Source organism: Haliotis rufescens, unplaced genomic scaffold, assembly GCF_023055435.1.
Source record: "Haliotis rufescens isolate VD_foot unplaced genomic scaffold, xgHalRufe1.0.p SCAF_22, whole genome shotgun sequence".
Taxonomy (NCBI): domain Eukaryota; kingdom Metazoa; phylum Mollusca; class Gastropoda; order Lepetellida; family Haliotidae; genus Haliotis; species Haliotis rufescens.
The window spans coordinates 6,564,739-6,580,550 of record NW_025963913.1 but is presented as its reverse complement, the minus strand read 5'-3'; the positions used below and the strand labels follow the sequence as shown (position 1 = coordinate 6,580,550).

The window sequence follows — 15,812 nt, the reverse complement described above, 5'->3', positions numbered from 1 at the left end:
AGTTGATGTCTTTCATCTTTGTTGACATTATTGTTAAAATATCATATGTCGTGGGTTTGTTGGAAAAGGGCATGCAGTCTTATCGACTATCATCATATGCCTTACAGCTCAATACCACATGAGCTTCATTTGTTTTTCATTTCCTTTAATTTTATCAGAAAATGGTCATTATTGAAATTCTGTACCTGTAAAAATGTCTTTTGAATTCTCCTGTCTAATGCTGTGACTGTTCCCTGCAGCCTGCCACGGTGTCTCGGTGCGGTATGGTGTACCTCGAGCCAACAACACTGGGCTGGAGGCCAATAGTCAAGTCTTGGATCCACACCTTCCCTGAAGTGCTGAAGGAGAGTGCGGAACTGGTTGATGCCCTGTTCGAGTGGCTTGTGGACCCTTGCCTCAACTTTGTTAGGAAACACTGCAAGGTCAGCAGAAAACTGCAACCCTGAGCATCATCTGAAATGATCTCAAGTAGAACTGATTCAAGTTGACCTCTTATTATCAGTCCAGATGATGTTACAATGTCTTTTTCTTTCTGACTGTAATCGACCTAGTTATGATCGGTTATGATAAGTAAATATTTTATGAAGTGATTGTTTTTTGCAGGAGTATGTCCCCACAAGCCCCGCCAACCTGGTCCGTTCTCTGATGTATCTCATCGATATGTTGATGCACGGGTCCATCAACAAAGACGATGCAGCTGACAACAAGCACATCAAAGTGTACCTCGTGGTGAGTGAACGAAACTTTGGGACTAACTGAATTTGCACCCAAGTTATTTATGAAAACTATACCAGCATAGAATGGGGTTTTTTTTGTTTTGTTTTTTTTTAACTTTGATTCTTTATTAATGCAATCAACATAATATCGTCACATTGCCATTACAAGAGAGAAAATATCAAGATTTATCAACAGTCTTTGTTTGTGCAGGAGCCGCTTGAGTGGCATCAAAAATTACACATCAATCGTGCTTTAAAGCATTTGCATCTGTCACTTTGGTATCTGTTGGTGCCAGCGCTATTGCATTTAATAAAGTCTTGACCTCCATATTTGGATTCTCTCTGTACAGAAACTCTAAGAGAAATGGCGTTGTTAGTTAGTTTCGTTTGTTGTTTAACGCCGCACTCAGCAATATTCCAGCTATATGACGGCGGTCTGTAAATAATCGAGTCTTGACCAGACAATCCAGTGATTGACATCATGAGCATCAGCAAGTCTGACAACCCGATCCTGTTAGTCGCCTATTATGTATTGTTAGTTAGTTTACATATCGTCCACAGTGTACAGTGATGTCGGACATACATCAAATTATTCCTAAAGTACTTGATGTTCAAAACATCCGACTTGACAACAGTGGTGTACCTGACATTTCTCCTTATCTCTTGCACAACACCACTCTATTGAAGACGTCACTTAACACACCTAAAAGATTCAGAGCTCCAGATAACATTTTGAGCAATTGAGCTTCTACTCTAGGGTTTCTATTTTAATTGGGTTATTACATTTTTCATTGGGTAACCAATATTTTTTCACTCATCTATTCATCACTCTTTTGGGTTTTTCCCAAAATTAGTGAACATTTTAAGATTTAAAATAGTTTCTTATAACGTGAAGTATCCTATGAAAACAAACTAAACAACACAAAGGTTAACTACTATACATTAACATTCCAATGTCAATTCAGATATAAAGTATAATACCTGAAAAGTTCAGTTATTATGTATAACAACTGAACGAATCAGATATAGACTTAAAACAGTAAACTTCGTTTATAACAAATACACTTATAACGAACTGTATATATGCTCCTTAAAAACTACAGTTATAACAAACTAGAATTAGAGCTTTCTTTGAGTTTGTTGTGTCCGTAGTTTTCTGTACCTGGAAATTTACGGCATTTTGCACAAAAACTGATTATACGTCCTAACTGTATCATATATACAGAATAGCAGTGATAGTATTTCTTCACTTCCGTAATTCTGTCTACCATCAAATCACATACAAGCTGACATTCTGACAGACACATTCTCGTAAGACTGCTGCAGATAGAGCCAGCATAGAATGTTAGCACATCACAACATCATTTAATAGAAAAACTGATATGAGACAGTTCAATATGTATTTGTCAAATGAACTGTCAAAAAAGTATGCATGTTGACATATCTTTGTTTTCAATTATGCCATGAATAGGTCGCAAGTACCCCATGCTTATCATTAAAAGAACACTAAAATTGGGATCTTATTGTTAGGTTGTGCAATCTGTTGTTTCTCTTAACCCAGAAAACAAGATTAATGCTCATACTGTCAACCACTGGTTTTGTGCTGCAGAACAGGCTATTTACAAACCACCCGTAAATAGCTCAAACATTTGTGACAATCAATCACTCAGCATGTATCCACAACTGTTTCCCATCTAGAACACCATGTGATGCAACTATCAATGTATCCACAACTGTTTCCCATCAAGAACACCATGTGATGCAACTATCAATTGTATCCACAACTGTTTCCCATCTATAACAGCATGTGATGCAACTATAAATGTATCCACAACTGTTTCCCATCAAGAACACCATGTGATGCAACTATCAATGTATGCACAACTGTTTCCCATCAAGAACACCATGTGATGCAACTATAAATGTATCCACAACTGTTTCCCATCTAGAACAGCATGTGATGCAACTATCAATGTATGCACAACTGTTTCCCATCAAGAACACCATGTGATGCAACTATCAATGTATCCACAACTGTTTCCCATCTAGAACAGCATGTGATGCAACTATCAATGTACCCACAACTGTTTCCCATCTAGAACAGCATGTGATGCAACTATCAATGTATGCACAACTGTTTCCCATCCTGTGAAACTGCTCTGTTTTAGTCGGCTGTCCTGTTTTCCACACCATGGTCTATCGGAGGAGTGGTCGATGTTGACGGCAGACAGAAGTTTGATGTGTTCTTCAAAGATCTTCTGTCAGGAAAGTTTGAGGAACACCCCTTACCCAAAGTTCTTGGAAAGATCGAGGTGCCCTTCCCCAGTGACAACATGGTGTACGACTTCATGTATGAGGTGAGGCACTCTAAAGACCTGCTGTCGACTGTGTGCAATGTACTACTGATGTAAGGCCAAATTATTTCATAAATGAATGCATATATGAGACAGAATGTTTTCTCTTTTCAGCAAAAGGCTCGAGGTCAGTGGCGTCACTGGAATGACCTCATCAAGGGAGCTGAGGTGAAGAGTAAGAAGATCCGAGAGATGCTGGTCCCGACCATGGACACTGCAAGATATGCCTACCTCATGGACCTGTGTATAGAACATGGACGGTAGGCACTTCAATTGAGGCCACACTTTTATTATTTTATGGTTTATGGAAATTTTCTAACCAGTCAGCTTCGGTTGGTCTAAATGAAAATAAAAAAATATATATACAGCGCGGTACGTTTTATGTTATTTGGCATAAAGTCGCTTGGGTCATTTGATTTAAAGAGAAACAATAAATGCTAATTCCTTTCCAATTGCAAGATGTTTAACATTTGTAAAGTAAGGTGTTCATGGATTTACTCATGTGAGAGAAGAATTTGTATTTTAAAAACATATTTACAATGCATTTTATGAGTTATCATACAAAAATCCAACAATTATATTGTTTTAGTCTGTTTTCAGTCGTACAAATGGGTATCTCTCATACCCTCATGTCTAGTCGCACGTTTAAAAGGAAGCCAGAAGCTGGAATGTAAACATTAAACTTGATTCCATCCGGTTGCGCACGCACCTCCCTATGACATGTCACAAATCTCTCAGCGCGCCTCTGAGCTGGTCGCTCGAGAAAGACTTTCGCGATTGAATGCTAGTTTGTATTCTACTAGTACTTTTCGTGTGTCTACAGTTGTTGTTCTAATAAAGTAATAATAATATGTCTTACCTGTAGACTCCTGGAATGTAATCCTTGGTAATCCATTGTTTGTGTTCAACACGCGTTTCACTGTTTGACTTGATTATACACGTGGCAACATGTCAGGCTTTTGTGCCTCGTGTCAAAGAAAACTGTCTAAAGTGGATCCTCACAAGTATTGTCCTTCCTGCATAATTAAGGACGGGTTTTCAACGTGTTCGTGGGATAAACGTTGTAAAGAATGTGAGCACTTGTCTTCTTTAAACTTTAACTTGTATCTTCGTTCGCTGGCGAAGTGGACTGCTGACCAGCGCTACAAGCAGAGAAGGTCATCGGGTGGATCCTTGGAGTCTGCACCCTCTACATCTGGCCCTGGGGGTGGCGCGTCGGCCACACCCAAGAAATCCGTTGATAAAGACCCGCCTGTCAACTTATGTTTTTGACAAGACACGTGACCGTTCGCCTGCTGATGATACTACCTGCACGACTGATCTTCGTCAATCGGTTGATCGAGATCGTCACTCAGCCACCCCTGTTACGACGGGACCGGCTCATGACGAGGACCATGAGGGGACTACGGTCCCCAGTCGGTCCGTCTCTCGTCCTACCAACAACGATAGGGACGTCGTGCAGGTCGACAGTGTACACAGATCCCTCTCTAGAAGTCGTTCCCGTTCTCGGGATGACAGGTCTAGTGCCTCGTCAAGAGACAGTAAACGACACGAGGACGTTCGTCGCCTTCGAGGTCGTCGAGAGTTCGATTCTGACGATAACTATGATGGGGATCGTAGTACTTCTACAGTTAGAGATCGTAGCCCTCATCCCCACGGGGACGTGCGACGCTCTCGAAAGGAGTTTTTGGGAGATCAGTGTCGTAGAGATAATGATCGATTGACACCCTCGTTTCACTTTCATATCGACCCGGCTTTGACAGCCCAGATCACGGCGGCCGTACTCGCCTCGACGGCGTCGACCGAGAAGGGTTCGACGACGTCGGAGGTCCATGGACCATCGACCAGTACACCGGTTCCTTCATCTACACCTACACCATCGACGTCGACGATGGATTGTGACGACAGCCCTCCTAGGCCTCCCAAAGACATTGAGTTGTTTGCTTGGCTATTGAACTTTCTGCCTGAGTTATCAAAAGATGATGACAAACCGACACGTGCTGGCTTTAAGGTCGGAGATATGCCGCAGTCTCTTCAGTTTTCTCCTCCCGATGTCTTCAGAGCCATGGCTCACGATATGGACCAGAACTTTGCCTCTGCTCTGCCGGGGCAGAGTTTCAGCAAGCCGCCTGTTCGATCGCGTTACCCGATTTATGGCATGCCGTTTTCGTCACCCGTGAGTAGGGACTTGGATTGGGGGCTACTCTTCAAGAAACCAGCGCCCTCCAAGATTCTTCTAGAAGACAGGCATTTGGAATCCATGGACACTGCTGTTCGTCACCAGCTACAACCGCTTGCTATGCTGTCGACAGCGATTGAGGCCCTCTCAGTGTACTTTGAGGAGAAAGACCCCCAGGACGAGGACGAAAGGACGGTGCCATCGATCCTCAACTGTATGCAACGGTGGATCTCGGACGTCCTCGCCCAGTCCCGATATGTATCGGGCCAGATTACTACAGCACGTCGTCATGGTTACATCGACTGCACTGAACTACCTGATCGTCATGGCAGGGCCCCGTGGTCATCGCAACAGTTGTTTGACGGTCGTACCAATGATGTTCTGGACAAGTACTCCAAGGAAGCCGAGCATGACATCATCATTTCGGCTTCACACAACCTGTCCAGACAGCCACCGGTTTCGAACGCCCCACGACGACGTTATCAAAACGAGAATGTGCAACGGGCCTTTCGTAGGGACATGCCTCGACAGCCGTCCCGCAAGAGAGATGAGGTCAGAAAAGGTCGCCAGGTCTCCTTTTCCAAGTATCCCAGGGGGGGGGAAGAGCCAGCGGGGGAAGAAGTGAGGACTCTTCCACCCGCCGTCACTGTCGTTGGAGTCGCCCCTGGGGACACTACCTTTAGACGAGTTACCGGTAGAGGGGAGACTTCATCACTATGCCCACAGGTGGGCTTTCCTCAACGACCCTTACGTTCAGAACATTTTGACAACAGGCTACGCCCCACGCCTGAGATCGATGCCTCCACTGACGTCATCCCCGACGGATCAGCTGACGGAGGCCATCGATTCATTGGTGGAAAAAGCGGCACCATCGCCGGGGGTACTACTCGCCCATCTTTCTAGTACCCAAGAAAAATTCCATAAAGATGCAGCTTATTTTCAATCTCAAAAAGTTCAACGCAACATACCTCCAACAACCCGACACATTCACCATGATATCCCTCAGCTCTCTGCGTCGGAAGATATTACCGAACGATTTCATCGTCTCGATAGACCTTCTGGATGCGTATCTCCATGTACTTCCGAGTTCCAGAAGTACCTCTGATTCGAATACCAAGGTATTCATAACCAGTGGGCGGCCCTCCCGTTTGGAATTTCTACGGCCCCGTGCATTTTCACACGGATCATGAAGACGGTCGTAGAATGGCTCCATTGGAAGGCGTCCAGGGTCGCCTTCTACCTAGACGACGGGCTCCAAGCTCACCGGTTCACAGAAGCCCTTCAAGGACAGTTAACGACCACCCTGAATCTACTACGGTACCTCGGGTGGATCGTCAACCTTCAAAAGTCGGACTTGGTACCAACTCGGGATCTACATTACATCAGGATACGCTTCCAGACGGGAGTCAATCTGGTCAAGACCGTTGGGACAAGATTGTCAGCAGCATTCCAAGACTTCTACATGCCTCAGCGTCGGTGCACACGTGGCAGGAAGTTCTCGGTCTGTTGACATAGGCCCAAGACCTGACTCGCTGAGGTCATCTTCAACTTCGTCCGCTGCAGAGATTGCTGTTTCCCAACCTCCTGGTTCCACTTCTGGCGCAGCTACGTTGTCATCTGGAGTGGTGGCTCCAGCCGTCGAACATTTGCGAAGCCGTCTTTATGAGCAAGCCCCTGTTCATACTACACCTATTCGTAGACGCGTCATTGGAAGGCTGGGGAGCGCACTTCGGGGACGACCAAGCGGCCGGGCTGTGGTCGCCAGAAGAAAAAGTCCTCCACATCAACTGCCTTGAGATGGAAGCTGATGATACAGTAGGACAACTCCACAGTCGTCCAGTCGGCGGCCCTTTTGGACCGGACATTCAAGTTCTTCGCCCTTGTTGACAACTTGGACATGGGCGTACGTGCCCGTCACATCCCGGGCGCCAAGAATGTGATAGCCGACACCCTGTCGAGACCATCGAGGCAGTTTCCCACGGGGTGGATGATCCATCCGACAGTCTTTCATCTGCTGACAGATCGACTCTGGCTGCCCGAAGAAGATCTCTTCGCAACCCAGTACAACAACTGCCTCCCTCGATTCGTGTCGCCGGTTCCAGACCCACGGGCATGGGACCATGACGCTCTAGCGATATCGTGGGAGGGTCTAGACGCTTACTCGTTTCTGCCAACGGTGCTGTTACCATCGATACTGGAGAAAGTTCGTCAAACGGCCAACCTACGTCTGCTTTTGGTCGCGCCTTATTTGCCGGCCAGAACGTGGTTCCCGGAACTTCTTCAGATCATCGAGCAGCCACCGTTCCCGTTGCCAGATCGAGACGACCTCCTTCTTCATCCTCACAGCAACGACTTGCATCCGGGGATAAAGAACTTCCAGCTTCACGCCTGGGTTTGCTTAAGACCTCGTTAATAAAGAAAGGATATTCGGCTAAAGCGGCAGCGCTTGTCTCATCGGCACATCGAGTTACGACTCATAAGCTGTACGATGACAAGTGGACCACTTTCTCCATTTTCGCCAGGTCTCGTGGCTTCAACCCGGCGGTAGCAACCCCACCACAGGTAGTCTATCTCCGGTCATCTCGGCGTCTGAAAGGGTCGACGATCTCGACTTATCTGGCAGCTTTGGCTTCAGTGGTGCCGTCTCCTACAGGCGACAAGCTCACTAAAGTACCGGAGTTGCAGAAGATTCTACGTGCCTTCATGGTTGACGATCAGTCCCGTAAATTCCGACCGCCAGCCTGGGACCTCGATGTCGTTCTGTGCAACCTGTCTAGTCAGACTTACGAGTCTCTAGATCAGGTCGCGTTCGACTTATTGACTCAGAACAGGGCTTTCCTTCTCTCGCTGGCTACGGCAGCGAGAGTATCGGAAATACATGCCTTTGACGTCGGTTGGATTTCGTTCGATCAGCTTAACCATGGCAACGTCCATCTTGGTCTCAGATGGGATTTTTTGGCGAAAAAACAACTTCCTGGCCAAGATTCAAATGTTCCACATTCCTTCCTTATCGGCTATTATGGGCCCTCATGATCACGCTGATCTCAACATGTGCCCAGTTCGTGCGCTTCGTATTTACCTGCAGCGATCTGAACAGCGACGACAACATTTTCGACGGCTGTTCATACCGCTCTCAACCAATGCAAAGAAAGAGATTACACGTAATACTCTCTCCTTTTGGTTGAGAGCGTCATTCTCAGAGCTTACTCGCACCTCCCACCTCCTCTCATCCGCACGAAGTTCGAGCCATAGCTTCAACATTAGCACTCCACAATAATTGTTCGCTACAAGCTATTATGGAGGGCTGCTTTCGGAGATCTACTTCAGTGTTTGCTTTGCATTATCTTAGAGATATCTCAACAGAAGATGTTGAAGGACTCAAACAGTTTGGTCCACTCGTGGTGGCACAACAGATCTCCTGGAATAGACAGTGAATTTGTGCTTTATTCACTTTGGACTTTTTGCTCGACACTTCGTGCCATATAACATGTTACAATAAAAGCTGTTGGTGAATGTATGCATTCTCATGGTTTTTTTGTTGTGTGCAGTACTTTGGCTTTTTTATTATGGTTATTCGGTGTAAGCATCGTCTTCCCATATTTATAGTACTGCTTGTATTTTTTAGTTACCTTGTATACTGCGAGTTGCTCTGTAACTAAATTATGCGCCGACCACACATCGATCGCAATTCAACTGACGTGTGCAGTTGTCCTGTCGCATCGATAATTAGTTGTGTGTCGAAGAGCATGAACCATGCTATTTTTAGTTACCTTGGATACGACGAGTTGTTCTGTAACTAAATTATAAGCCGACCACACTTCGATCGCAATTCAACTGACCTGTGCAGTTGTCCTGTCGCATTGATACTTACTTGTGGGTCGAAGAGCATTAAACATGCTGTTTTAGTTACCTTGTATACTGCGAGTTGCTCTGTAACTAAACTATACGTCGACCACACTTCGATCGCAGTTCAACTGACACGTGCAGTTGTCCTGTCGCATCGATAATTAGTTGTGTGTCGAAGAGCATTAACCATGATAAACAACTTGTCTCGTCCGTGCATCTGGTCGAATGTTCTATTGTCACTACAGGGGTGAGGAACTTGGTACATTCGATGTGAAAGAGGTCACTTCCTGATTACTTTCCCGACCCTCCTTCCAGTGTTCCGTCGAATTCTACCCATTTGTACGACTGAAAACAGACTAAAACATGGGTTTTTCAGATTAAAAACGATGTTTTATTGGTCTGTTTTCAGTCGTACATTCCCACCCAGCCATCCCCACAGGGAAGTAATCCAGTCCAGTCCTGCTTGATGGCTTATTCTTCGAGATTTGTGACATGTCATAGGGAGGTGCTAGCGCAACCGGACGGAATCAAGTTTAATGTTTACATTCCAGCTTCTGGCTCCCTTTTAAACGTGCGACTAGATGTGAGGGTATGAGAGATACCTATTTGTACGACTGAAAACAGACCAATAAAACATCGTTTTTAATCTGAAAAACCCATTTTTGAACTTCTCCTATCTCACACTATGCATATCTTCTTTCTTCTATGATCCTATCTGGAACCGTGCTTAAGCCATGTTTCCAGCTTCTAAAACAAAAACATTCACCCAAACACACCCCAGCATCTGTATGGTTACAACCAACAACTGGATAAATTACTATTTTTTGAAACTTGAAACATGGTTCCAGCATGTTTTCACATTGGATCAAAGAAGAAAGAAGATATGCATAATGTGAGATAGGATAAGTATGTAAATATACAATTTATGCTAAAATTCTAATTTTTCAGATTTTTGTAACTATTGTAAATAGACTCTGATATTATTGTTTTGGACAAAGGAATATATAGATACAAGACCCTTGTATTTCAGTTTGAATGGGAACTTGATACATGTATGTAATGAGAAATTGTTTGTTCGCAGACCCCTGCTATTTGTGGGCCCAACAGGAACAGGCAAGAGTGTGTATGTCCAGGAGAAGATGATGAGTCTCTCGAAGGACCGCTACCTGCCAACATTTGTCAACTTCTCTGCACAAACCAGTGCCAACATGACTCAGAACATCATCATGTCCAAGCTTGACAAGCGGAGGAAGGGCGTGTTCGGACCACAGATGGGCAAGAGAGCCGTGATATTTGTGGACGATCTCAACATGCCAGCTAAAGAAGTGTATGGCGCCCAACCTCCGATTGAATTGCTTAGGCAGTGCATTGATCATGGAAACTGGTGAGAAAATCTTTTTGCTGTTCAAATTCAACAAAGTTATGAATTCACATTCTCATTAAATATTTGTTAGGAGTAAAGTATTTATGCGTGTCTAGATATTGGTTGTGATGCAAGACGTGGTTGTGCAGGTATGACCTGAAGGACACCTCCAAGCTGACGCTGCAGGATGTGCAGTTCCTGGCAGCCATGGGCCCCCCGGGCGGAGGCCGCAACCACGTCACCCCCAGGTTCCTCCGACACTTCAACCTGGTGGCCATGAACCCCTTTAATGAGGACACGATGATCAAAATCTTCTCCACACTCATGTCCACTTACTTGAGGGTAAGTCGCTTCACCAGTTGCTACAGGGCTTATGCTGTGTTGTCAATGTACCAGGTGCATAAGAAGACTGGCGAGATACTATTAGGTGCAGGTGAAGATCCACTGAGGTTACAACATTCTTGTCACCAATAAAACTTGGCCTGCATAAACCAAAGGGTAACCTGAATTTGTACATGAACGCCACTTGTCATTGAGCACAACTCCAAAACAATTTCTGATTTTGTCCATCCATGTTTCCAATATGGCGGCCATAGAAAGTTCCTTCATGTTAATGCAAGCTCTCTGATCTCTGTGTGTCCAGGGTCAGGAGTTCTCTGCTGACTTCTTCTCTGCGGGGAACAACATAGTGCAGGCTACCATGGAGATGTACAAGCAGGCAATGGCCAACCTGCTGCCTACACCAGCCAAGTCCCATTATGTGTTTAACTTGAGAGACTTCTCTCGAGTCATCCTGGGCGTCTGTCTTATTAAGAAAGAACAAGTAGAGAATAAACGACAGATGATCAGGTGAGCTTCCTGCATTGTAGCAGAAGACAAGATGCTTTAACAAATATCAATGACTATGGATTGTGCAGGACGTTTAATCATTTATATACGAACAGTGGCTAATGTTGACTAACTGTTTGTCAAGGGGTCATTCATTTTATCTTCTTTATGACAGCACTTTTAAGAATAAAAAGGAAAGTTTGAATATTTTATTTAAGAAATAAACAACGAGTGGGAGTTGTTTATCATACAATAAAACACTACAGGGAGAATAAACCGCTTGGGGCACAGAGTCGTTTGTTTCTTATATGTGATATCAATATCATGTACAGCCTCTTTAAAGATGTTGATCAAATGTACAAGCTTTAATAATATTTACCCAAATTTTAATAATGATGACTCCCTGAATAGAATCGGACGTCGGAAATGTGGGACAAGTTCCATTTTATAAACAGATTGGTATTTTCCCCATTTCTCACAATCCTCACATGGATTACCTTGACCTTTTCTCCCTATACTGATTATCATATCCCTCCCACTTTGAGATGTGATCATTCGGCCACTGCGTTTATCTGGGCAGTCCAGCTACATCTATGGGGACAACTAACTAGACACATGATCTGTCTCTAATAATGTGCTTGTATGTTATAATTTGGGTAATGCCATGCAACTTTTGCCTTACCTGACCTACTTGTTCTACCACTGGTAGATATGTTCGAACTTGTCAATGTTTCAGGCTGTGGGTGCATGAAGTTATGAGAGTGTTCTATGACCGTCTCACTGATGATGGTGACCGATCATGGCTGTTTAAGTAAGTATTTAGTATGTTTTATTTTGCTTGTGCTAACATCAGTTTCATATCAATGATTCTGATATACATTTGGTCAAAGGTGATTCATTTCTAGCCCAACAGTATTACAGTGTTTAAAATACCCACCTGCCTGACAGTGATCTTTTACAGATCAATGTTTTCAAGATTTGTGTTTCATCAAGCAATATATAGAGGCAGTTTAGAGTCCTGTCAAGGACATTTATAACTTTGAAGGTGACTTCGTCTTGAGTTATTGAAATGTCCTATTAACACCATTTAAACCTTCAATTCAGGAAGGAATTCTGACACTGTGTTTGTATTGCCAGGACTGTAGGTAGCTTGGTGAGAGAACATTTCAAGGAGAGCTTTGATGGAGTGTTTGAACATCTTGCTAATGGAGGAGAGGGTGGCAAGGTAGGTGGTTTTATTGTTGCTGTTTGCCTCTCAGAACATTCTCAGACTGAACACTATCATCATCCGCTTCAGAAACTGTCTCTGTTATATATAACCTCTTTATTTCGTATTCATTGACTGTTTCTCTGAGGCTTCTGAACTCTCTCTGTCATATAACATAAAACCTCTTTACTATGTATTCGACTGTTTCTCTTGTGTAATCCTGTTAGTGGCTTCTGAATTAGGGCTGCCTTCATTGTGTGAACTCTCTAACATACTCTCAGGCTGTGTAATATATGCATACTCTCTTGGTTTCTTAACTTAGAGGAATCTTTACCTTCTGGGTGACTGGGACTAAGTCTGCTTTTTACAACTCCCATGTACATTGTTGTATGTGTGTATGTGAAGATTTTGTCAGATCTCATTAGCAAGTACAACGCACATCCAACAAGTAGTGTGCAAGCAGTTGCATGTCATAGTAGACAGTAAGGACATTACTGTAGATGTACAGTATCTCACTATATTATGTAAATATTATAAAAGAATTTACAACCTCTTCCCTTATTTGCAAATAAAAGCTTGATTTTGAGGTGAATTGTCCAACTCATATTAATCCAAATGGCCAAAACACAATATCATTATATTTAAGGGTGATAACAATTGAGCATGCTTTTACAGCATTTAGTAGTTAAAGAAGACCAACCTGTGACAGTTAGTGGGGTGATATGGTCCCCGTGACAACACTCTGGCAGAATCTTTGTAGTAATGGACCCATTGTTCTTCACGTGTTCCCTTGCTGTAACAATGTAACCAATTCTCTGTTACAGGACGAGGTATATGTCTGCTGGGTTTTGAACCTTTCATTCCTGTTTCTATCCTGTTTGTTTCTCCCTCCTTAACCTTGCATGTTGTTGAGATTTTATTCCAGGGTAGAAGTTATGAATGTCAGGACGTACAATATATTTACATGACTGTAAAATACCCATGAAATACATGTCAAGCAGCATATCACGGTAGTAAATCTACAACACTAGAGCCAACATGCCTAGAGTGCATGTTTATAATAGTGCTTTATGGATGGATGTAGTACATGTCAGTAAATTGTAGCTAGCATCCTGCACTCTGTTGGTATCAATCATTCTGAATGAGAGATAGAATAGACACCATTACTACTGAAACCCACAGCAATCAACATCCAGTTCTATCTGGGCTGAAGGCACTCATTATCAGGTAGTATTGATAGAGTAAGACCTTTATAGTTACATAAGGCATGACTTTGAACACTTGCCCAATCGTTTCTTTTTTCATTGACATTTGAGTCACCTTGGAATTTTAATGTTCATTTTATTCACATAAATTGTTTCCTTTGTTTGTGTCAATTGTACAAATTTGAGTGTGCTATACACAACAGATATCACCTGCACTAGCTACTGGGTGACACTAGGTTAGATTCACCATGAGTTAATCAACTCTGAGCTGTGTTTCAGGCTGCCAAAACCATCAAGCTTGCAAAAACTCTTTTCAAACGTAAAATAAAGAGAATGGCTGTGCTCGATATTGTCTCAAATGATGTTCATGTAATTGAGACCTCTTTCTGGTTTCTTTCTTTTGAATAATTAATTTTCTTTTTTTCTAACAGTACAGAATATAAGAATAGACCGTCAAGTTTCTTGTGTAATCAAAACTAAAGTAAAACACCTATTATCCCAAGACTTAAGGTTTATTTGTATATGAATTTTAAAATCAGTCTAAACATAAGGATTTCCACACCCAAGTATGAGGTATACTCATTGTATGTGTCACTACAGGTACAAGAGCAAGACCTGCGTAGTTTGATGTTTGGGGACTACATGAACCCTGATGCAGAGACAGAGGAGAGGGTGTACGAGGAAGTCAAGTCGCTGGACGAGTTTTACAGAGTGGTGGAGCTTTGTCTGGAGGAGTACAACAACACCCATAAGACCAGGATGAACCTTGTCATCTTCAGGTAGAGACACACTGTCACACAGCCACAATTAGGGGGCACACAATAGCACATTTTATTACAATATAGATCTTGATAATTGATCAGATCGTGTTGACTGGGTGCTGCCATTTTATTTGAAGCAAATGCAAGTGAAGTGAGAGGTGGAATCTGATTGGTCAATAGAAGGGATATAGAAGTGAGATAACTCGTAATGGCCACTGGTGACGCTTTGATTAAGCCGTATTTCGGCAAGGGTGGAAAATGGACTTTTATAGTCAGTTAACTCCCTTGCCTCGGGAAGATGCAGTCATCACGATTCCAGCTATATGCCGGAGGTCTGAAAATAATTTAGTCTGGACCAGACAATCCAGTGACTGAAAGCATGAAAAAACAATTGACACCACCAGGTTGTGATGACAGCCAAGCCACCAGACCTGAACATCTAGTCCTCTTCAGTTGGCTCACAAGCAAGGGATGTTCTTCCCTGAAATCCCCAGGGTGAAAAATGTGTTGTGATCTTGGTGCTGGTCGTTGTAATTTACATGCCAATTGTTTTGTCAGATATGTATTGGAGCACCTGTCCCGCATCTGTCGTATTCTGCGTGTGCCGGGGGGCAACGCCCTGCTCGTGGGGGTTGGGGGCAGTGGGCGGCAGTCCTTGACCAGATTAGCCACGGCTATGGCTGGCTACAGCATCTTCCAGCCAGAGATCTCCAAGAACTATGGCAAGGTTGAGTGGAGGGAAGATCTCAAGGTAGGACATGTAGCATGGAAAGTATACTATTATGAATATATGTGAAGTTAGTCAAGGCATCATGTATTGATTACCTGGAAGTTAAACCTGAATTGCCATGGTTTCAACATAAAAGTCATAACCCAAACTAGAAAACATTACACATTTTAAAATCTAAATCAGCATGAAAACTAACAGTTTTAGTCCACTAGTCCTGATAATCATAACATATAGCAAAATCCTTAAAAAGGGAAAATGTCTACTAGTCCTCATCATACCGTAACTTTTAAGCAGTTTGGCAAGGACTATAGGACAAGTGCCTATTTGTAATGCTGTAAAAATATCCAAAACTTTTTTCTCAAACTCACAGCTCATTTACAGAAGATTTATGCATACGTCTCTTAGAAAAACAATCAAATAGTATCTAACTTCTGTTTGTGATGTTCCCTCAATTGAACTTTTGTGCCATTCCTGTTCATAAAATGTTGATTTCACAGCTGTAAGGTTAAGATGTGTTGTGTAGTTTAGAGAGGCTGAGGTTCAGATGACAGATCACAACACAAGTTGATGTGGCAAAAATGATGGAGACAAAATACTGTATAGACTAATAATCATAATAAGTG

The 15,812-nt window shown here is 43.2% G+C and overlaps 1 protein-coding gene across 3 annotated transcripts in view; it reads left to right on the top strand.

Annotated features, from left to right (window-relative positions):
• Positions 1 to 15,812, top strand: part of LOC124118200 (dynein axonemal heavy chain 12-like) — a 111,812-nt gene that overhangs the window by 51,976 nt on the left and 44,024 nt on the right. For 2 of the 3 annotated variants that reach the window (XM_046480320.2, XM_046480317.2), the window contains 12 exons: positions 240 to 422; positions 604 to 729; positions 2,885 to 3,073; positions 3,185 to 3,330; positions 10,177 to 10,479; positions 10,608 to 10,800; positions 11,102 to 11,307; positions 12,023 to 12,097; positions 12,424 to 12,511; positions 13,318 to 13,323; positions 14,299 to 14,477; positions 15,018 to 15,210. In XM_046480320.2, coding sequence (XP_046336276.1) covers positions 240 to 422; positions 604 to 729; positions 2,885 to 3,073; positions 3,185 to 3,330; positions 10,177 to 10,479; positions 10,608 to 10,800; positions 11,102 to 11,307; positions 12,023 to 12,097; positions 12,424 to 12,511; positions 13,318 to 13,323; positions 14,299 to 14,477; positions 15,018 to 15,210 — 1,887 coding nt within the window. The remainder of the gene's footprint in view (positions 1 to 239; positions 423 to 603; positions 730 to 2,884; positions 3,074 to 3,184; positions 3,331 to 10,176; positions 10,480 to 10,607; positions 10,801 to 11,101; positions 11,308 to 12,022; positions 12,098 to 12,423; positions 12,512 to 13,317; positions 13,324 to 14,298; positions 14,478 to 15,017; positions 15,211 to 15,812) is intronic. The other variant, XM_046480319.2, reaches the window with a different exon arrangement.